Source organism: Oncorhynchus mykiss, chromosome 20, assembly GCF_013265735.2.
Source record: "Oncorhynchus mykiss isolate Arlee chromosome 20, USDA_OmykA_1.1, whole genome shotgun sequence".
Classification (NCBI taxonomy): Eukaryota; Metazoa; Chordata; class Actinopteri; order Salmoniformes; family Salmonidae; genus Oncorhynchus; species Oncorhynchus mykiss.
In genome coordinates, this window is record NC_048584.1 from 16,716,368 (window position 1) to 16,738,166 (window position 21,799).

At 45.5% G+C, this 21,799-nt stretch overlaps 1 protein-coding gene across 2 annotated transcripts in view; it reads right to left on the reverse strand.

Moving 5' to 3' along the window:
* LOC110498757 (formin-like protein 1) overlaps window positions 1–21,799 on the reverse strand; it is a 68,917-nt gene that overhangs the window by 11,595 nt on the left and 35,523 nt on the right. For both annotated transcript variants that reach the window (XM_036955901.1, XM_036955902.1), the window contains exons 6-14: window positions 19,493–19,618; window positions 17,105–17,213; window positions 16,708–16,784; window positions 16,173–16,266; window positions 14,420–14,494; window positions 14,101–14,211; window positions 12,327–12,476; window positions 12,057–12,158; window positions 11,682–11,934 (exon numbers count right to left, since the gene is read on the reverse strand). In XM_036955901.1, the coding sequence (XP_036811796.1) occupies window positions 11,682–11,934; window positions 12,057–12,158; window positions 12,327–12,476; window positions 14,101–14,211; window positions 14,420–14,494; window positions 16,173–16,266; window positions 16,708–16,784; window positions 17,105–17,213; window positions 19,493–19,618 (1,097 nt within the window). The remainder of the gene's footprint in view (window positions 1–11,681; window positions 11,935–12,056; window positions 12,159–12,326; window positions 12,477–14,100; window positions 14,212–14,419; window positions 14,495–16,172; window positions 16,267–16,707; window positions 16,785–17,104; window positions 17,214–19,492; window positions 19,619–21,799) is intronic.

A 21,799-nucleotide genomic window follows, 5' to 3' on the forward strand; every position in this document is an offset into this window, starting at 1 on the left:
GGCCAATACATGCGAGCTCTGGCATGCGCTAAGGAGCGTTGAATGCCCTGATTCGCAATGGGGAGCCTCTTAAGTACCTCAGGTCTAAAAGTCTTTGGGAATGATAATACGTTTGTTTACCGGGAGTAGTCCATCTTCAATGTAAAGAGAGTCTCTGATGTGCCAGTAGGTTTGCGCTTTCAGTGGTGCACTTTTCTTCACCCATCTCTGTGCAGGTTCCTCAGCAGCTACATCTCACTGTGTGCCTCTGTGACTGCTCTCAGCTGCTGCATAACAGCACCCTCCAGTGGCTGATGTGTGGAGACCGCTTAAATGACTTTCTCGTCACTGAGGTCACAATCTTCATGTGTGGCAGTCTGGGGTACAGCCCTGGATAGGGTGTCTGCTTTTAACATGTCTTTACCTGGGGTGTAGACGATGTGAATGTCATATTTCGGAGCATCCTTCAGAGAACGGATTGGCAGGCGCCTTTCCAATGGACTTGGTGGTTATAGCCTCAAGTGGTTTGTGGTCAGATTGAACTCTGACCGGGACACCATAGACATACTGGTGAAACGTCGTCAGTGCAAACAAGATTACCGGGAGTTCTTTTCCTATCTGGGCATAATTTTGTTCTGCCCCAGACAGAGCTCTGGATGCAAAGGCTATAGGCTGTTCACCTGGCATCAGAACAGCTCCAAGTCCCTCTTTGGATGCATCAGCTTGTATTTCAATCTCTTCCTGTGGATTGAAGAGTTTCAGCAGCGGCGTAAGGGCTTTCTTCAGTCTCTCCAGTGCTGCTTGTTGTTCTGGGTGCCACTGCCATGCCATGTCCTTCCCGAGAAACATTCTGAGTGGTGCAGTGAGCGTGGCTTCATCTTGGATGTACTGTCGACCTTTTCTGTCTTCTGGTTGGGGCGTCTGTGTGACTGCTGTCACCTTGATGGCGGGCCCCATGTACTTCCCTTCACTCACCATGTCATGTATCTTGTCAGCATTGAACCTCACATTCAGACGGATGGCTCTGTCCATCACCTGCTGTAGAATGCGGTCATGCTCTTCTTTGGTGGCTGCTGCAATTGTCAGGTCATCTCCAATTACACAGACACCATCAGTGTCACCAAAACTCTCCGAGTGGATCTGCTGAAATACCTTCGCTGGCACTTTTTACACCAAAAGGTAAGCGATTAAACCGGCACCTCCTCCATGGCGTATTGAATGTCCAAAGATCAGCTGATTCTTGCCAATACACCTCCTTCTCATCTAGGATAGTGAATCTCTTCTTGCCCGCTAGTTGGCATTGCACATCCTATGAGGTAGGAAAGGAGAAGTGTTGGCGCTGTATGGCCTTGTTCAGGTCCTTAGGATCCAAAACACACACAGAGAGACATTTTTATTTTGTGTTATGACCTGGCTGTTCGCCCACGCTGATGGTTTTGTTACTTTGCTGACCACACCCCTCTGTTCTTGAATGTCCAATGTCTCTTTCAGCCAGTCGAGCACAGCATATGGGACTGAACAGGAGGGACTTTTGGATCAATGTAGATGTGGTGCTGGCCTGGAAACTCACCGAGTTCTTCAAACCCAGATGCATAGCGCTTGAGTAGCTCTTCCTTGGAGCATGGCGGTAGTGGTGTGTCAGATGCACTAATGCCTCTCTGCCTAGTAGTGGTGTGTCAGATGCACTAATGCCTCTCTGCCTAGTAGTGGTGTGTCAGATGCACTAATGCCTCTCTGCCTAGTAGTGGTGTGTCAGATGCACACAGGCCTCTCTGCCTCATAGTGGTGTGTCAGATGCACTAATGCCTCTCTGCCTAGTAGTGGTGCGTCAGATGCACTAATGCCTCTCTGCCTAGTAGTGGTGTGTCAGATGCACACAGGCCTCTCTGCCTAGTAGTGGTGTGTCAGATGCACACAGGCCTCTCTGCCTAGTAGTGGTGTGTCAGATGCACTAATGCCTCTCTGCCTAGTAGTGGTGTGTCAGATGCACTAATGCCTCTCTGTCTAGTGGTGGTGTGTCAGATGCACTAATGCCTCTCTGTCTAGTAGTGGTGTGTCAGATGCACACAGGCCTTTCTGCCTAGTAGTGGTGTGTCAGATGCACACAGGCCTTTCTGCCTAGTAGTGGTGTGTCAGATGCACTAATGCCTCTCTGCCTAGTAGTGGTGTGTCAGATGCACACAGGCCTTTCTGCCTAGTAGTGGTGTGTCAAATGCACACAGGCCTTTCTGCCTCGTAGTGGTGTGTCAGATACACACAGGCTACTTTGCCTAGTAGTAGTGTGTCAGATGCACACAGGCCTCTCTGCCTCGTAGTGGTGTGTCAGATACACACAGGCCTCTTTGCCTAGTAGGGGAGTGTCAGATGCACACAGGCCTCTCTGCCTCGTAGTGGTGTGTCAGATACACACGGGCCTCTCTGCCTCGTAGTGGTGTGTCAGATACACACAGGCCTCTTTGCCTAGTAGTGGTATGTCAGATGCACACAGGCCTCTCTGCCTCGTAGTGGTGTGTCAGATACACACAGGCCTCTTTGCCTAGTAGGGGTGTGTCAGATGCACACAGGCTACTTTGCCTCGTAGTGGTGTGTCAAATACACACAGGCCTCTTTGCCTAGTAGTGGTGTGTCAGATGCACACAGGCCTCTCTGTCTAGTAGTGGTGTGTCAGATGCACACAGGCCTCTCTGTCTAGTAGTGGTGTGTCAGATGCACACAGGCCTCTCTGTCTAGTAGTGGTGTGTCAGATGCACACAGGCCTCTCTGTCTAGTAGTGGTGTGTCAGATGCACACAGGCCTCTCTGTCTAGTAGTGGTGTGTCAGATGCACACAGGCCTCTCTGCCTAGTAGTGGTGTGTCAGATGCACTAATGCCTCTCTGCCTAGTAGTGGTGTGTCAGATGCACTAATGCCTCTCTGTCTAGTGGTGGTGTGTCAGATGCACTAATGGCTCTCTGTCTAGTAGTGGTGTGTCAGATGCACACAGGCCTTTCTGCCTAGTAGTGGTGTGTCAGATGCACTCAGGCCTCTCTGCCTAGTAGTGGTGTGTCAGATGCACTAATGCCTCTCTGCCTAGTAGTGGTGTGTCAGATGCACACAGGCCTCTCTGCCTAGTAGTGGTGTGTCAGATGCACACAGGCCTCTCTGCCTAGTAGTGGTGTGTCAGATGCACTAATGCCTCTCTGCCTAGTAGTGGTGTGTCAGATGCACTAATGCCTCTCTGTCTAGTGGTGGTGTGTCAGATGCACTAATGCCTCTCTGTCTAGTAGTGGTGTGTCAGATGCACACAGGCCTCTCTGCCTAGTAGTGGTGTGTCAGATGCACTAATGCCTCTCTGCCTAGTAGTGGTGTGTCAGATGCACTAATGCCTCTCTGTCTAGTGGTGGTGTGTCAGATGCACTAATGCCTCTCTGTCTAGTAGTGGTGTGTCAGATGCAAACAGGCCTTTCTGCCTAGTAGTGGTGTGTCAGATGCACACAGGCCTTTCTGCCTAGTAGTGGTGTGTCAGATGCACTAATGCCTCTCTGCCTAGTAGTGGTGTGTCAGATGCACACAGGCCTTTCTGCCTAGTAGTGGTGTGTCAAATGCACACAGGCCTTTCTGCCTCGTAGTGGTGTGTCAGATACACACAGGCTACTTTGCCTAGCAGTAGTGTGTCAGATGCACACAGGCCTCTCTGCCTCGTAGTGGTGTGTCAGATACACAAAGGCCTCTTTGCCTAGTAGGGGAGTGTCAGATGCACACAGGCCTCTCTGCCTCGTAGTGGTGTGTCAGATACACACAGGCCTCTCTGCCTCGTAGTGGTGTGTCAGATACACACAGGCCTCTTTGCCTAGTAGTGGTATGTCAGATGCACACAGGCCTCTCTGCCTCGTAGTGGTGTGTCAGATACACACAGGCCTCTTTGCCTAGTAGGGGTGTGTCAGATGCACACAGGCTACTTTGCCTCGTAGTGGTGTGTCAAATACACACAGGCCTCTTTGCCTAGTAGTGGTGTGTCAGATGCACACAGGCCTCTCTGTCTAGTAGTGGTGTGTCAGATGCACACAGGCCTCTCTGTCTAGTAGTGGTGTGTCAGATGCACACAGGCCTCTCTGTCTAGTAGTGGTGTGTCAGATGCACACAGGCCTCTCTGTCTAGTAGTGGTGTGTCAGATGCACACAGGCCTCTCTGTCTAGTAGTGGTGTGTCAGATGCACACAGGCCTCTCTGCCTAGTAGTGGTGTGTCAGATGCACTAATGCCTCTCTGCCTAGTAGTGGTGTGTCAGATGCACTAATGCCTCTCTGTCTAGTGGTGGTGTGTCAGATGCACTAATGGCTCTCTGTCTAGTAGTGGTGTGTCAGATGCACACAGGCCTTTCTGCCTAGTAGTGGTGTGTCAGATGCACTCAGGCCTCTCTGCCTAGTAGTGGTGCGTCAGATGCACTAATGCCTCTCTGCCTAGTAGTGGTGTGTCAGATGCACACAGGCCTCTCTGCCTAGTAGTGGTGTGTCAGATGCACACAGGCCTCTCTGCCTAGTAGTGGTGTGTCAGATGCACTAATGCCTCTCTGCCTAGTAGTGGTGTGTCAGATGCACTAATGCCTCTCTGTCTAGTGGTGGTGTGTCAGATGCACTAATGCCTCTCTGTCTAGTAGTGGTGTGTCAGATGCACACAGGCCTCTCTGCCTAGTAGTGGTGTGTCAGATGCACTAATGCCTCTCTGCCTAGTAGTGGTGTGTCAGATGCACTAATGCCTCTCTGTCTAGTGGTGGTGTGTCAGATGCACTAATGCCTCTCTGTCTAGTAGTGGTGTGTCAGATGCAAACAGGCCTTTCTGCCTAGTAGTGGTGTGTCAGATGCACACAGGCCTTTCTGCCTAGTAGTGGTGTGTCAGATGCACTAATGCCTCTCTGCCTAGTAGTGGTGTGTCAGATGCACACAGGCCTTTCTGCCTAGTAGTGGTGTGTCAAATGCACACAGGCCTTTCTGCCTCGTAGTGGTGTGTCAGATACACACAGGCTACTTTGCCTAGTAGTAGTGTGTCAGATGCACACAGGCCTCTCTGCCTCGTAGTGGTGTGTCAGATACACACAGGCCTCTTTGCCTAGTAGGGGTGTGTCAGATGCACACAGGCCTCTCTGCCTCGTAGTGGTGTGTCAGATACACACAGGCCTCTCTGCCTCGTAGTGGTGTGTCAGATACACACAGGCCTCTTTGCCTAGTAGTGGTATGTCAGATGCACACAGGCCTCTCTGCCTCGTAGTGGTGTGTCAGATACACACAGGCCTCTTTGCCTAGTAGGGGTGTGTCAGATGCACACAGGCTACTTTGCCTCGTAGTGGTGTGTCAAATACACACAGGCCTCTTTGCCTAGTAGTGGTGTGTCAGATGCACACAGGCCTCTCTGTCTAGTAGTGGTGTGTCAGATGCACACAGGCCTCTCTGTCTAGTAGTGGTGTGTCAGATGCACACAGGCCTCTCTGTCTAGTAGTGGTGTGTCAGATGCACACAGGCCTCTCTGTCTAGTAGTGGTGTGTCAGATGCACACAGGCCTCTCTGCCTAGTAGTGGTGTGTCAGATGCACTAATGCCTCTCTGCCTAGTAGTGGTGTGTCAGATGCACTAATGCCTCTCTGTCTAGTGGTGGTGTGTCAGATGCACTAATGGCTCTCTGTCTAGTAGTGGTGTGTCAGATGCACACAGGCCTTTCTGCCTAGTAGTGGTGTGTCAGATGCACTCAGGCCTCTCTGCCTAGTAGTGGTGCGTCAGATGCACTAATGCCTCTCTGCCTAGTAGTGGTGTGTCAGATGCACACAGGCCTCTCTGCCTAGTAGTGGTGTGTCAGATGCACTAATGCCTCTCTGCCTAGTAGTGGTGTGTCAGATGCACTAATGCCTCTCTGTCTAGTGGTGGTGTGTCAGATGCACTAATGCCTCTCTGTCTAGTAGTGGTGTGTCAGATGCACACAGGCCTTTCTGCCTAGTAGTGGTGTGTCAGATGCACACAGGCCTTTCTGCCTAGTAGTGGTGTGTCAAATGCATACAGGCCTTTCTGCCTCGTAGTGGTGTGTCAGATACACACAGGTTACTTTGCCTAGTAGTAGTGTGTCAGGTGCACACAGGCCTCTCTGCCTCGTAGTGGTGTGTCAGATACACACAGGCCTCTTTGCCTAGTAGGGGTGTGTCAGATGCACACAGGCCTCTCTGCCTCGTAGTGGTGTGTCAGATACACACAGGCCTCTCTGCCTCGTAGTGGTGTGTCAGATACACACAGGCCTCTTTGACTAGTAGTGGTATGTAAGATGCACACAGGCCTCTCTGCCTCGTAGTGGTGTGTCAGATACACACAGGCCTCTTTGCCTAGTAGGGGTGTGTCAGATGCACACAGGCTACTTTGCCTCGTAGTGGTGTGTCAAATACACACAGGCCTCTTTGCCTAGTAGTGGTGTGTCAGATGCACACAGGCCTCTCTGTCTAGTAGTGGTGTGTCAGATGCACACAGGCCTCTCTGTCTAGTAGTGGTGTGTCAGATGCACACAGGCCTCTCTGTCTAGTAGTGGTGTGTCAGATGCACACAGGCCTCTCTGTCTAGTAGTGGTGTGTCAGATGCACACAGGCCTCTCTGCCTAGTAGTGGTGTGTCAGATGCACTAATGCCTCTCTGCCTAGTAGTGGTGTGTCAGATGCACTAATGCCTCTCTGCCTAGTAGTGGTGTGTCAGATGCACACAGGCCTCTCTGTCTAGTAGTGGTGTGTCAGATGCACACAGGCCTCTCTGTCTAGTAGTGGTGTGTCAGATGCACACAGGCCTCTCTGTCTAGTAGTGGTGTGTCAGATGCACACAGGCCTCTCTGTCTAGTAGTGGTGTGTCAGATGCACTCAGGCCTCTCTGTCTAGTAGTGGTGTGTCAGATGTACTCAGGCCTCTCTGTCTAGTAGTGGTGTGTCAGATGCACTCAGGCCTCTCTGCCTCAAAGTGGTGTGTCAGATACACACAGGCCTCTCTGCCTCAAAGTGGTGTGTCAGATGCACACAGGCCTCTCTGTCTAGTAGTGGTGTGTCAGCTGTACGCAGGCCTCTCTGCCTTGCAGTGGTGTGTCAGATGCATCTGTAACACAGAACTGTAGATGGGCTTGTTTGTGCACTTGCTATGTCATTATGCCCTTTGGTTTAATGCGGGTGCCTCCATAGGCTATGAGTACAGTCTCAGCCTCTTTCACTTTGAATTGCTATGGCAATTTTGCTGCACTGCATCGGCGAAGACGCGCTGGAGATATACGCTCGGTTATACACTTGTCCTAGCCTCTGGCTTGTCATTTAGACCACTGGCTAAGTAGTACAAGTTCAGTATTTGTTCCCATTTCTGCCAGTTTTCTGCAAGGTTTCCAGTCAGCAACAGCGGATATGGTGGTGTAATTGACTGCATTGCTGCTAATCTCAAACTTGATAGCTAACAATAGCAAAGTATGTTGTTTCACTCAAGTTAGCATTAGCCTGCTAACTAGCCACTCATTCTAGTAGTCTGCTGGTGAAGTCATCATTCTCACTCATGCAGTTCAATCTTCTGCCACTTCTGACACCACATCGTTCTCTAGATGGCACGATATAATTACATTGACAATGGCGACTGAAGTCCTATAACCTTTACCTTTATATCTGAAGCATGGTAAGAACTAACTCTGTGCATGCAGGCACACATCAAACTGCAAGACAGACCATTTACATATCCCCTTTGACCTTCAACCTCATGAGTGATACTGATTGGCTGTTAAACACAAGTTAGTTATGGCCTATCATTGAAAAAAAATGTATTTAACCTTTATTTAACTAGGCCCCTGTCCCCGCAGGAGGCCTTTTGCGTTTTGGTAGACAGTCATTGTAAATAAGAATTTGTTCTTAACTAACTAGTTAAGAACAAATTCTTATTTACAATGACTGTCTACCAAAACGCAAAAGGCCTCCTGCGGGGACAGGGGCTGGGATTAAAAATACAGAAATATAGGACAAAACACACATCACGGCCAGAGACACACCACAACACTACATAAAGAGAGACCTAAGACAACAACATAGCATGGCAGCAACACAACATGACAACAACATGATAGCAACAACATGGCAGCAGCACAACATGGTAGCAGCACAAAACATGTAACAAACATTATTGGGCACAGACAACAGCACAAAGGGCAAGAAGGTAGAGACAACAATACATCATGCAAAGCAGCCACAACTGTCAGTAGGAATGTCCATGATGGAGTCTTTGAATGAAGAGATGGAGATAAAACTGTCCAGTTTGAGTGTTTGTTGCAGCTCGTTCCAGTCTCTAGCTTCAGCGAACTGAAAAGAGGAGCGACTGTGTGCTTTGGGGACCTTTAACAGAATGTGACTGGCAGAACGGGTGTTGTATGCGGAGGATAAGGGCTGCAGTAGGTATCTCAGATAGGGGGAGTGAGGCCTAAGAGGGTTTTATAAATAGGCATCAACCTGTGGGTCTTGAGACAGGTATACAGAGATGACCAGTTTACAGAGGAGTAATGCAGTAGTAGCTCTAGCTCTAAACCATTCTTCTTACCAAACCACTTTACCTTTGTTTTGGAGGTGTTCCGAACAAGGTTAAGGGCAGAGAAAGCTGGTTGGACACCAAGAAAGCTTTATTGTAGAGCGTTTAACACAAAATCCAGGGAGGGGCCAGCTGAGTATAAAACTGTATCAGCTGCATGTACATGGATAAAAGAGCTTCCTACTGCCTGAGCTATGTTGTTGATGTAAATTGAGAAGAGCGTGGGGCCTAGGATCGAGCCTTGGGGTACTCCCTTGTGACAGGCACACTGCACTTCATACACTGTACTCTTTGAGAGAGGTAGTTAGCAAACCAGGCCAAATACCCTTCAGAGACACCAATGCTCCTTAGCCGACCCACAAGAATGGTATGGTCTACCCTATCAAAAGCTTTGGCCAAGTCAATAAAAATAGCAGCACAAAATTGCTTAGAATCAAGGGCAATTGTGACATCATTTAGGACCTTTAAGGTTACAGTGACACATTCATAACTTGAGCAGAAACCAGAATGCATACCAGAGAGAATACTATTGACATCAAGAAAGCCAGTCAGTTGATTATTGAGAAGTTTTTCCAACACTTTTGATAAACGAGGCAAAATCGAAATAGGCCTATAACAGTTAGGATCAGCTTGATCTCCCTGTTTAAATGAAGGACGCACAGTGGCTGCCTTCCAAGCAATGGGAAGTTCCCCAGAGAGAAGACACAGGTTAAAAAGGTCAGAGATAGGCTTGGCGATGATAGGGGCTGCAACTTTAAAGCAGAAAGGATCTAAACCATCTGACCCAGATGTTTTTTTTTGGGGGGGGGGGTAAAGTGTAAGGAGCTCCTTCAGCACCTCAGAATCAGTGACTGCCTATAGGGAGAAACTTATTAGAAGGGGCAGGGGGAAAAGAGGGAGGAGCATCGGGGCTAGTGGTATTAGAAGGGGTGGGGGATGAGGAAATGTTGGACGGGCAATGAGGCATGGCTGAGTCGAATAGGAATCCTGACTTAATGAAGTGGTGATTAAAGAGCTTAGATGTGTGCTCCTAGTCATTAACAGCCACATCATCAACATTAAGGGACATGGGCAGCTGTGAGGAGAAGGGCTTATTCTCCAGGTCTTTAATCATTTTCCAGAACTTCTTGGAGTTAGACCCACTTAGAGAGAACTGCTCCTTAAAATAACTAACTTTGGCCCTCCGGATAGCCTGAGTGCAGTTATTTCTCATGAGAATGAGAGCCAGTCAGCCTGAGTATGCGTGTGCTGAGCTTTTCTCCAAATTGAATTCTTGAGGTGGAGTAACTCATCATTAAAGGTGTATAGCTCCATATATTACACAGTCACCAGATCTCAACCAAAGAGAACACATATGGGTATTCTGGACCAACGCCTGAGATGGCATTTTCCACCACCATCAACAAAACGCCAAATGACAGAATGTCTCATGGAAGAATGGTGTCACATCCCTCCAATAGAGTTCCAGACACTTGTAGACTATGCCAAGGTGCATTGATGCTGTTCTGGCCAACACCCTATTAAGAAACTTTATGTTGGTGTTTCCTTTATTTTGTCAGTTACCTGTATATTCCATACTATGAGGTCGGAATAATACTGTGAAATTGTGAAAATTATAATAATGTAAGAGTTGTTTGAAAAGACCACTGAAATTAACTCAGTTGCCGGAGACGAAGGAAATCTCTCAGCGATTTCACCATGAGGCCAATGGTGTGTGACTTTAAAACAGTTACAGTGTTTAATGGCTGTGATAGTGAAAAACTGAGGATGGAGCAACAACATTGTAGTGACTCCACAATACTAACCTAATTGGCAGAGTGAAATGAAGGAAGCCTGCACAGAATACAAATATTCCAAAACATGCATCCTGTTTGCAACAAGGCACTAAAGTAGTACTGCAAAAAATGTGGCTAAGAAACTAACTTGTTGTCCTGAATACAGTATGTGTTACAGTATGTTTGGGGCAAATCCAAAACAACACATTACCGAGTACCACTCTCCAGATTTTCAAGCATAGTGGTGGCTGCATTATGTATTATGTGTATGTTTGTAATTGTTAAGGACTGGGGAGTTTTTCAGGATAAAAAAAGAAATGGAATGGAGCTAAGCACAGGCAAAATCCTAGAGGAAAACTTGGTTCATTCTGCTTTCCACCAGACACTGGGAAATTAATTAACCTTTCAGAAGGAAAATAACATTAAACACAAGGCCATAGCTACACTGAAGTTGCTTACCAAGAAGATAGTGAATGTTCCTGAGTGGTTGAGTTACAGTTTTGACTTAAATTTACTTGAAATTTATTTGAATTTGAATTTAATCTATGGCAAGACCTGAAAATTGTTGTCTAGCAATGATCAACAACCAATTTGACAGAGCTTGAATCATTTTTTAAAGAATAAATGGGCAAATGTTGCACAATCCAGGTGAGGAAAGCTATTTGAGACTTAGAGACCCAGAAAGACTCACAGCTGTGCATCTACAAAGTATTGACTCAGGTGTGTGAATACTTATGTAAATGAGATATTTATGTATTTCAGTTTCAATAAATGTGCAAACATTTTCACTTTGTCATTATGAGGTTGTGTGTGTAGATTTCATTTTTTTTTTCTTCCCAAACCTCTCTGTCAATAATAGCTATAGTTTTCTGTTTTCCCCTCCCCACTCTACTCCCAGACAGTCCTAGCTAAATTATGGCTTGAGAAATTGCTCTTTTTCTTTATTTTTTGACCATTTTAATTTAAATCAATCACAGTGAGGTACTTAATTGTTACCAAGAAATGATTTGACATTGAGATAAAAACGGCTGCATTGGACCTTTAAGTCGCCTTGGATCAGATATATATATAAATGTACTTATATGCTACATTTTATTGTGAAAAACCTAGCAATACTATTTATTTTTCTGATTGTGAGTCTGGTACATAGCATTGATAATATGATAATTTGTCTCTCTGAAAATAAACCAGTAATAGCTGTCTTTCATTAAACAATCCCATGCCATGACTAGATAGTGAAAAAAAAAACACACCAATCTCTTTCATCATTACTTTAAACAATAAAAGCACATTTTTCCAACATTTCAGAAAATGGATATCTAGCGTTTTGCAATGAAACTCTTGATTTCTGACATGGTTTCTGAGCCCATGTGTGTGGCTTGTAGCTCACCTGTTTTTGCAGGGATGGAAACAGGAGGGATGACAGGGACCACATGGAGGTCCAGGTGTCCCGAGGACGTGCGCTCCATTCGAATTAGCCCCTGGCACACAAGCCCCTGAACTTTCTCCTCCAGCTCCGCTAAGGCCTGGGCCGAACGATCTCTATCCCTCGCCCGCTCTTTTTCCCTCTCTCGTTCTATCTCTCGCTCTATCTCCCGCTGTTGTAGAATGGTCCCCTGGGCACAGGACTCACGCAGACTCTCCTGTTACACAGACAAAAATGTCAGTGTGTTAGCCCTCTGAGCTATAGCCTAGGCATTAGCTCGGGATCTAACGCAAGTCTTCTTCGTGAATGTAATGGACTGTGGTTAGATGATAGGTCTACCTTTAGGAGCTCCACCTCTTTGGTGGTCTGGATGAGTTGCTTCTCCAGCTCAGACACTTTCTCCAACGCCTCCCTCTCGCTCTCTTCCAGTCTGCTGCTTATCTAAAACACACACATGTACATACACTTATATAGCCGCACAGACACATGTAGAAACGCACAGCACATCTGCTTACTCTAAACCTTCAACGTGTGTACAAGCAAAGCGTCAAGTTCACCCGGGTGCAACACATCAGAATAAGGATGTGTGTCCTTTTATGGTATGGTCACCTGTGCATTGTGCTCCTGCAGCTCCTCCATGTGTTCCAACAGGGCGTTCTTGGTCTCTGCATCCTCCAGCAGAGCCCCCACATCAAACACGTTGTCCAGGTAGGCCTGGATCTGCACCAGCAGCCGGTCACTCTCCGTGAACTTTAACCTCTGTGCATGACAGAGGGACACATACACACATACAGTGCATTCGGAAAGTATTGAGACTCCTTCACTTTTTCAAAACGTTGTCACGTTACAGCCTTGTTCTCAATTTGATTAAATAAAAAAAGGAAATATCACATTTGCATAAGTATTCAGACCCTTTACCTGGCACTTTGTTGAAGCACCTTTGGCAGCGATTACAGCCTCGAGTCTTCTTGGATATGACGCTACAAGCTTGGCACACCTGTATTTGGGGAGTTTCTCCCATTTGGGGAGCGTTACTGCACAGCTATTTTCAGTTCTCTCCAAAGATGTACGATCGGGTTGAAATCAAGGCTCTGCCTGGGCCACTCAAGAACATTCAGAGACTTGTCCCGAAGCCACTCCTGCATTGTCTTGGCTGTGTGCTTAGGGTTGTTGTCCTGTTGGAAGGTGAATCTTTTCCCCAGTCTGAGGTCCTGAGCACTCTGGAGCAGGTTTTCATTAAGGATCGCTCTGTACTTTGCTAATAATACCAGATAATCGTGTTTCTCATGGTCTGAGTCCATAAGGTGCCTTTTGGCAAACTCCAAGTGGGCTGTCATGTGCCTTACTGAGGAGTGGCTTCCATTTGGCCACTCTACCATAAATGCCTGATTGGTGGTGTAGCAGAGAGGGTTGTCCTTCTGGAAAGTTCTCCCATCTTCACAGAAGAAATCTGGAGCTCTGTCAGAGTGACCATTGGGTTATTGGTTACCTCCCTGACCAATGCCCTTCTCCCCCGAATGCTCAGTTTAGCCTGGCGGCCAGCTCTAGGAAGAGCCTTGGTGGTTCCAAACGTCTTCCATTTAAGAATGGTGGAGATCACTGTGTACTTGGGGACCTTCAGTGCTGCAGACATTTTGGGGTACACTTCCCTAGACCTGTGCCTCGACACAATCCTGTCTTGGAGCTCTACGGACAATTCCTTCAACCTCATGGCTTGGTTTTTGATCTGACATGCACTGTCAACTGTGGGACCTTATATAGACAGGTGTGTGCTTTTCCAAATAATTTCCAATCAATTGAATTTACCACAGGTGGAAACAGGATGCACCTGAGCTCAATTTCGAGTCTCATAGGGTCTGAATGGTCTGAATATTTATGTAAATAAGGTATTTCATTTAAAAAAATGTTTTTATACATATGCAAACATTTCTTAAAACCTGTTACCGCTTTGTCGTTATGGGGTATTGTGTGTAGATTGATGAGGATTGTTATTTGTTTAATCCATTTTAGAATAAGGCTGTAACGTAACAAAATGTGGAAGAAGTGAAGGGGTCTGAATACTTTCCGAATGCACTGTATATATAGACAAACATAGAGATACATTACTATTGTTATATTTAATGATGTGCCCACAAATGCATAATTGGTTTACCTTCAAATTAAGTCTCCTATGACAACAAAAACATACTCATTGGAATTATGCGTCCTTGGGTTTTTTGGTAATGTTAAGGAAAGACAGCTGTACTAATGTAATCTCATAAGGTATTATAAGTCATATTATTAAAAAAAGAAACTGGGGGTATATTTGGATATTTTCTGAAAATATCAGACCACGTGTCAGTGGTTAAGGGGCAACTCCTCTCTGTGATTCTGTATCACTCACCTCTAGATAGTCATCCAGGCCATGGTGGGTAAACTCATACTGCAGATGGACCCTACAGTTCATGTTCTCCACTGAGTGGACCACAATGTTGATGAACTGCATGCACGCCACCTGGTGGACATAAACAGTAGGAGATGGCATGGTACACTGTGGGAAGACTATGCTCGCGTAATTTCAATGGTTTACATCAATGGAGACAAGTTGACATCTACGAAAACTTGATTCTCAAGTCTGAGCAATATCTCTTCTGTGTACAGATGGAGATGGACATAAGGAACACCTAATGAACACGAATTGCGCACTTTGGAGCCAGACTCACCATAAAGTCAATGTTGCTTTCTTCATTGCAGAAATACTCCATGAGCTTCTCAAAGCGGCTCTTCTCTCCACATACCTTACGAACGACATAGATGGAAGGCGAAAAGTTTTTCGATTGGGCACATAATTCTGCACTGCAACACTACAAATATGCACGGGGGGAGGGGTATCCTTAAATACAGCCAGCTGTACCCCACGCGGTCTATCTTTCACTTGTTATGCCTCTCCTCTCTCCCACTCTCTCTCCACCCCTAGGCCATCACAAATTACTTCAATAATAGAAGTAAACTGACTGTAATAATGGAAGATAAAACATCAGCATTACTCCTACATACAGAAGTGGGTTCAGAACACTCTGCACTCTAGGAGTAAGTAGTGTGTTTGAAACTGAAATATATCGGTTGGACAACTCTTATTGTGTGATATCCATTATCACATGTGTGATATGTCTTTAAGGACTAACGCCGCCTTCCCCTCTACCCGCTCATGTCCACTAAATAATGCAGGCCTGCACTTCAACCTGCCAGCCTGTACCCCAACAATGCCCACGCTCTGCCATTGTGGGCAACAGGAGCCAGCCTGGCCCGCAAGCACTTCCGCCTCCGCTACTTCACTCCTCTACAATGTGCTATCTGTCATCTCTCGCTCTCTCCCTCCATTAGTCTCTCACCCACACAGTCTCTCTGCGCTGTAACAGATGCTAGGATACTACTCTAAGGTATTGCTTAAACAACGTGTGCGATTGGATATAAGAAGGCGAGAGCTCTGGATACCGCAATTATTGATGACTTTTATCGAGCTGATTTGAAAGAGGGTAGAAAAACTCAATCCCTCTTTAAATATTTCACAACTTTGTGTGTGTTGTTTAACCGATGCCTATCTCTGAGTGTCATATTATAGGTCTTTAAAAATGCGGACTGTAAGTAACCAACACTGATATATCATGTGTTCTGATACTTCCTCAAGCCACCAGACATACGTCATAGGAAACGAGCGAATGTGAGACCTTTTGATAGAGAGTTGTCTGCTCTGGTCAATGTCCATGTAATTATCCGCACTAGGGAGAGGTTTCACATAACTATTGGTCTAGGATCAGCTTCACTCACCCCATTCCTACTTATGCCAATCAGGACTTAAAATACAAAACTGACCACAGATCAGTGCTTAGGGGCAACTATCCCTAGGTTGCAGTGGGGCCTCAAGTACGAAGATCTGCCCACTGCTAATAATACCCAGGTCTACATCACAATGTCTGGGTAACCCTATTCATGGAGGTCTTTTTCTGTTGGCAACAGTTGCTCCCTTGACAGACACTGATGAAAGGTCCACAGAAAAGTTCAACTGTCATGTTGCCAACAAATGTTACGAATGTTTGTGCTCCCACCCCCTCCCGCCCTTTCTTTACTTTGTGTCTGCTTATAGGGGACAACTGCCCCGACAGCTGCCATGGGGTTCGATGTGTGAAGGGGGTGGTGGGGTTTCAAACTTTGGATGGGGGTTGAGAGTTTGACTTGGAGTGAGCCGTGTTCACACTGCTAGTGTGAGTCAAGGAAAGCACGCAGGCGACTGATGGCCACGTCCTAATTTTTGGAGAGATCTCTGCATGTAACTAATGTAAGCGTTGCGTAAAATTGTGCACTGACGTCAATGGGAGATTTGGGAAACTGGGAGCCTCTATGACATGTAATATGATATTGAGAGAGGGGTGTAGGGCTTGTTGGCGAAGAGACTGTCGTCTTGGATAACCCTCGAACCTCTTTGAAGTTGTCGAAGGCGGAGAGGATGATGTCATGACCCCCCCTCACTAGACACACGGCAGCCAGCAGCTCCAGCACCAGGGCCTTGGTCCTGATGGGTAGAAGTGTACATTATAATACCCTCATACACACACAAACACATACGCACGCACACACGTTTGTTTTACTATCCTTGTGGGGGCCAAACAATTGGTTCCCATTCAAAATCCTATTTTACATAGCCCTTAACCTTAACCTAACCTTAACCCCAAACCCATAAGCCTAACTCCTTACTCTAAACCCGAACCCTATTGTAACCCTGACACTAAACCTAACCGCTAAGCCTAACATAGCCTTTTTCCTTCTGTGGACTGGCGAAATGTCCCCACTTCTGGTCCCCACAAAGATAGTAAAACTAAAAACACACGCACGCACGCACACACCCACACCCACACCCACACCCACACACACACACACTCAACAACAATGTTATTTTACACAACAGACAGAAATACAAACTCCACACACACACACTAATAATACAGGTCTTCACCTGGGGTTCCTGTTGTTGAGGCTGAGCGTGATCTCGTTCACACAGCATGGGTGGGTCATCACCAGGTTAAACCCAGACTAAACACACATACACACAGTTGTCCGTCATCACCATTGTCAGTCATATGACATATAATGCAGGGTAGACTTGATTCCTACTGACACAAAGCCTCGTCAACTGTCTTTTTTTCAATGGAAATCGTCTCCCAGCACAGGAGGGAGGCATCAAGTTACGGTGTGAAAAACCACAAACCGTGAGGCTAAAATAAATGTTATTCCTAGCTAACTCTATTGAGTCACTCTGTTCTAACAGTAGACATAGAGGTTAATAGGCCTACTTGGCAAAATATTATAGGTTGAATAAAGGTTAAATAAGGTTTCCATGGGGAGGTATGTACCTGGTAGTTCATGATGGCACGTAGACACATGATGCAGAGGTGAACGTCGTCTTTCTGACTGACAAGGCGGGACTTCCTCAGTGCTTTCCTGTTGTGGAGAGAGTTGAATCTGCCAGGTGAGAAACGTAGCTGTTATTAACATGTTATTACTCATGCATAGCGCTATGCATTGCGCAAATGTGGGGTTATTACATAACACCAAAGCCGCAGTAACACATTTTCATTCAAAGCCCTTGGTATGTTTAAATTGCTACACAATGTAAACTCTCTGTGTTTAGAATGATTACATACTTCAAAATTGTTCATAGATTAAGAATTACTAACCTAGCCTACATGTTCAGTGCTAGTCATTCTTGTTAAGGATGAACTAAGAAATGTGCCTTTATTCACATTCTCAACACCACAACGAGAGGCAGAATGGTGGTGTGCATGTTAATAGACCCTTCAAAATGACATCTGAGTTAGTCAAAAGTGAGAGAGGGACAGAGAAATATTAGAGAAACAAAGACAATCCAAAATGAGAGAGAGGAAGCGATGGTTCTTACACAGAACCCAAACCGGCTGCGCGCATGCGCCATCGTGCATAAATGTATTTTGCCCCCCCACACCAAACGCGATCACGACTTGCAGGTTAAAATATGAAAACAAACTCTGAACCAATGACATTAATTTGGGGACAGGTCGAAAAGCATTAAACGTGTAAGGCAATGTAGCTAGTTAGCTTGCACCTGATAGCTAATGTTAATTTGTCCTATTTAGCTAGCTTGCTGTTGCGAGCTAATTTGTCCAGGGATATAAACATTGAGTTGTTATTTAACCTGAAATGCACAAGGACCTCCGACAATTAATCCACACATAAAACGGCCAACCGAATCGTTTCTAGTGATCTCTCCTCCTTCCAGGCTTTTTCATCATTTAATTTATATGGTGATCGCAACTTTCATTGTATTACCACGACTACAGGCAAAACAGTTTTTCATTCACCCACGTGGGTATAACCAATGAGGAGATGGCGCGTGGGTACCTGCTTCTATAAACCAATCAGGAGATGGGAGAGGCAGGACTTGCAGCGCGATCTGCGTCAGAAATAGGAATGAGTTCTGTTTTAGCCCTTGGCGTCGCAGACGCTCGTTGGCGGGCGCGTGCAGTGTGGGTGCAATAATTGAATAACATGGATTTCTAAATTTATTTTGCGACGCTCACGCACACTCCTCTTGGAAGTATCAATGACAGACAGTGCCCCAAAATTGACTTCAAGATGTCTGTTGATGGGTGGAATGTCTGATGGTTTGCCCCTAGTCAGATATTGCAAGTCAGATATTGCTCACATTTACATTTAGACAGACTACATTGTTGAGAGGGAGGCATGCTGCATCCAACATTTACCCTACAAAACAGTTAGTGTGACAGCAATGTGGTTCCTCCAGATGAAAAGGATTATAGAGGTGTGTGTGTGTGTGTGTGTGTGGAGACAGCTTGGGACAGATTGGGATGGCTTGACGCCACAGGTTACTCTACAGTATGTGCTCACTGTGTCTCAGCTGTACCAGTTGCACCCAAGGTTCTCATAATGTTATGACCAATCAAAAACGTTCTAAGACATTTTGAAAAAACTGAGATCACACTGTTCCAGGAATTCGAAACACAGTGCAAAGGATTTATGTTACATAAGAAGAAACATTGTGGAAGGTTTGCTTATGGAATAAGCTTTGTTCCATGGCAAGAAATGTTACACTGACCACGTTTACTTGCACACCAATATCGCGTTATTATTCGGATACTCAAGTATTCTGTTTTTGAGCTGACACATATAAACATCACATCCCGTTTACAATAACCCGAAAAAGCTTGTATGCCGGTTAGGAGAAACCTGGATAAGATGCCTGGGATATGCTGAGCTAAGATGGTATACTGTGGCATGTAAACATCTTATCCCGTTTAGCATTGTTTTTGCGGTCTGCGCAGGGTCAGTTTCGCATACCATGGGTCTTGTGTGATGTTATCCGATTGTCAAAAGAATCACTTCAAAAAGTAGGCTACTTGCAAAATTCAACCCACCATAATAATTCCAGAATAATTTAGCTTACTTTAATTAATATACTATAATTTAAATTAAGTTTCTGCTTATAATTTCCAACATTTGGTAGGCCTTATTAGAATTTTGACATTTGTTAGGCCATTTGTTTTTCAACTCTAGTTTGATGGCAGGGGAAATGGTGTGTGTGTATGTCACAATGTGTGTGGGATGAGTGGGAGTCATTGTTCTTTCCTCACAATTAATGGCCATTAATCTAGGATGCAAGAACTACAAGTGTAGTCCAACCTCTGTCCCATCTAACAGACAGAAGCTCATGTCCATTCTTCTCACCAATTCCTGGTAACACTCACCTCACAGTAAGGGCACGAGCAGCTTTAGAACCGCCATGGGTTGGAGAGTTACTGGCACTCCTCGTCAAGTCCTCCACCGATTTTTCTGGTGTGGAAGTCCCATTGTCCAAACTTTCCATGTCATAGCTGAGAGTCCAAAGTAGCAGGAATTTGGACATGAATGGGAGAGTCGACCCAATATTATCAATTTGGAATATTAAAGTTATGTTAAATCTAAAGCCCTCAGATATGTTTCATTACTAAAGTGTCCCAAAAAGAAGGAAAGACCCAGAACTACCATAAATACCTATGTCATGTTGAAGCCTAAAAATCTAAACATTTTCCTCTCAGATTGTCCCATTCACGTACAAGTGCCTTCAGAAAGTATTTATAGCCCTTGACTTATTCCACATTTTGTTGTGTTACAGCCTCAATTCAAAATTGATTAAATATATGTTTTTGTCTCTCCAATCTACACACAATACCCCATAATGACAAGGTTATTTATTTTTTGGACATGTTTGCACATTTATTGGAAATAAAATACAGCAATATCTCATTTACATAAGTATTCAAACCCCTTTGCTATGGCACTCCAAATTGAGCTCAGGTGCATCCAATTTCCTTTGATCCTCCTTGACATGTCATTACAATTTCATTGGAGTCCATCTGTGGCTAATTCAATTGTTTGGACATGTTTTTAGAAAGAAACACACTTGTCTGTATAAGGTCCCACAGTTGACAGTGCATGTCAGAGCAGAAACTATAACCTGAAGTCCAAAGAACTGTCTGTAAATCTCAGAGATTATGATGAGGCATATATCTGGGGAAGGGTATGAATGTCACGCCCTGATCTGTTTCACCTGTCTTTGTGATTGTCTCCACCCACCTCCAGGTGTCACCTGTTTTCCTCATTAGTCCCTGGATACTTATTCCTGTGTTCCCTGCTTGTCTGTTGCCAGTTTGTCTTTTTTTTTTGTCAAGTCAACTAGCTTGTTTTTCCCGTTCTCCTGCTGTTTCCATCACTCTGTTTTTGCTAGTCCTGCCGGTTGTGACCCTTGCCTGTCTGGACTCTGAACCCGCCTACCTGACCATTCTGCCTGCCTTGACCTTGAGCCTGCCTGCAACTTTGTACCTCCTGGACTCTGACCTGGTTTTGATCTTTTGCCTGTCCACGACCATTCTCTTGCCTACCCTTTAGGAATATAATAAATGTCAGAGACTCAAACCATCTGCCTCCCGTGTCTGCATCTGGGTCTCGCCTTGTGCCCTTATAATGAATCATTTTCTAGAGTGTTGAAAGTTTCCAAGCGCAACGTGGTCTCCATCGTTGGTACGTACAGTGCCTTGCGAAAGTATTCGGCCCCCTTGAACTTTGCGACCTTTTGCCACATTTCAGGCTTCAAACATAAAGATATAAAACTGTATTTTTTGTGAAGAATCAACAACAAGTGGGACACAATCATGAAGTGGAACGACATTTATTGGATATTTCAAACTTTTTTAACAAATCAAAAACTGAAAAATTGGGCGTGCAAAATTATTCAGCCCCTTTACTTTCAGTGCAGCAAACTCTCTCCAGAAGTTCAGTGAGGATCTCTGAATGATCCAATGTTGACCTAAATGACTAATGATGATAAATACAATCCACCTGTGTGTAATCAAGTCTCCGTATAAATGCACCTGCATTGTGATAGTCTCAGAGGTCCGTTAAAAGCGCAGAGAGCATCATGAAGAACAAGGAACACACCAGGCAGGTCCGAGATACTGTTGTGAAGAAGTTTAAAGCCGGATTTGGATACAAAAAGATTTCCCAAGCTTTAAACATCCCAAGGAGCACTGTGTAAGCGATAATATTGAAATGGAAGGAGTATCGGACCACTGCAAATCTACCAAGGGGGCCGTCCCTCTAAACTTTCAGCTCATACAAGGAGAAGACTGATCAGAGATGCAGCCAAGAGGCCCATGATCACTCTGGATGAACTGCAGAGATCTACAGCTGAGGTGGGAGACTCTGTCCATAGGACAACAATCAGTCGTATATTGCACAAATCTGGCCTTTATGGAAGAGTGGCAAGAAGAAAGCCATTTCTTAAAGATATCCATAAAAAGTGTCGTTTAAAGTTTGCCACAAGCCACCTGGGAGACACACCAAACATGTGGAAGAAGGTGCTCTGGTCAGATGAAACCAAAATTGAACTTTTTGGTAACAATGCAAAACGTTATGTTTGGCGTAAAAGCAACACAGCTGAACACACCATCCCCACTGTCAAACATGGTGGTGGCAGCATCATGGTTTGGCCCTGCTTTTCTTCAGCAGGGACAGGG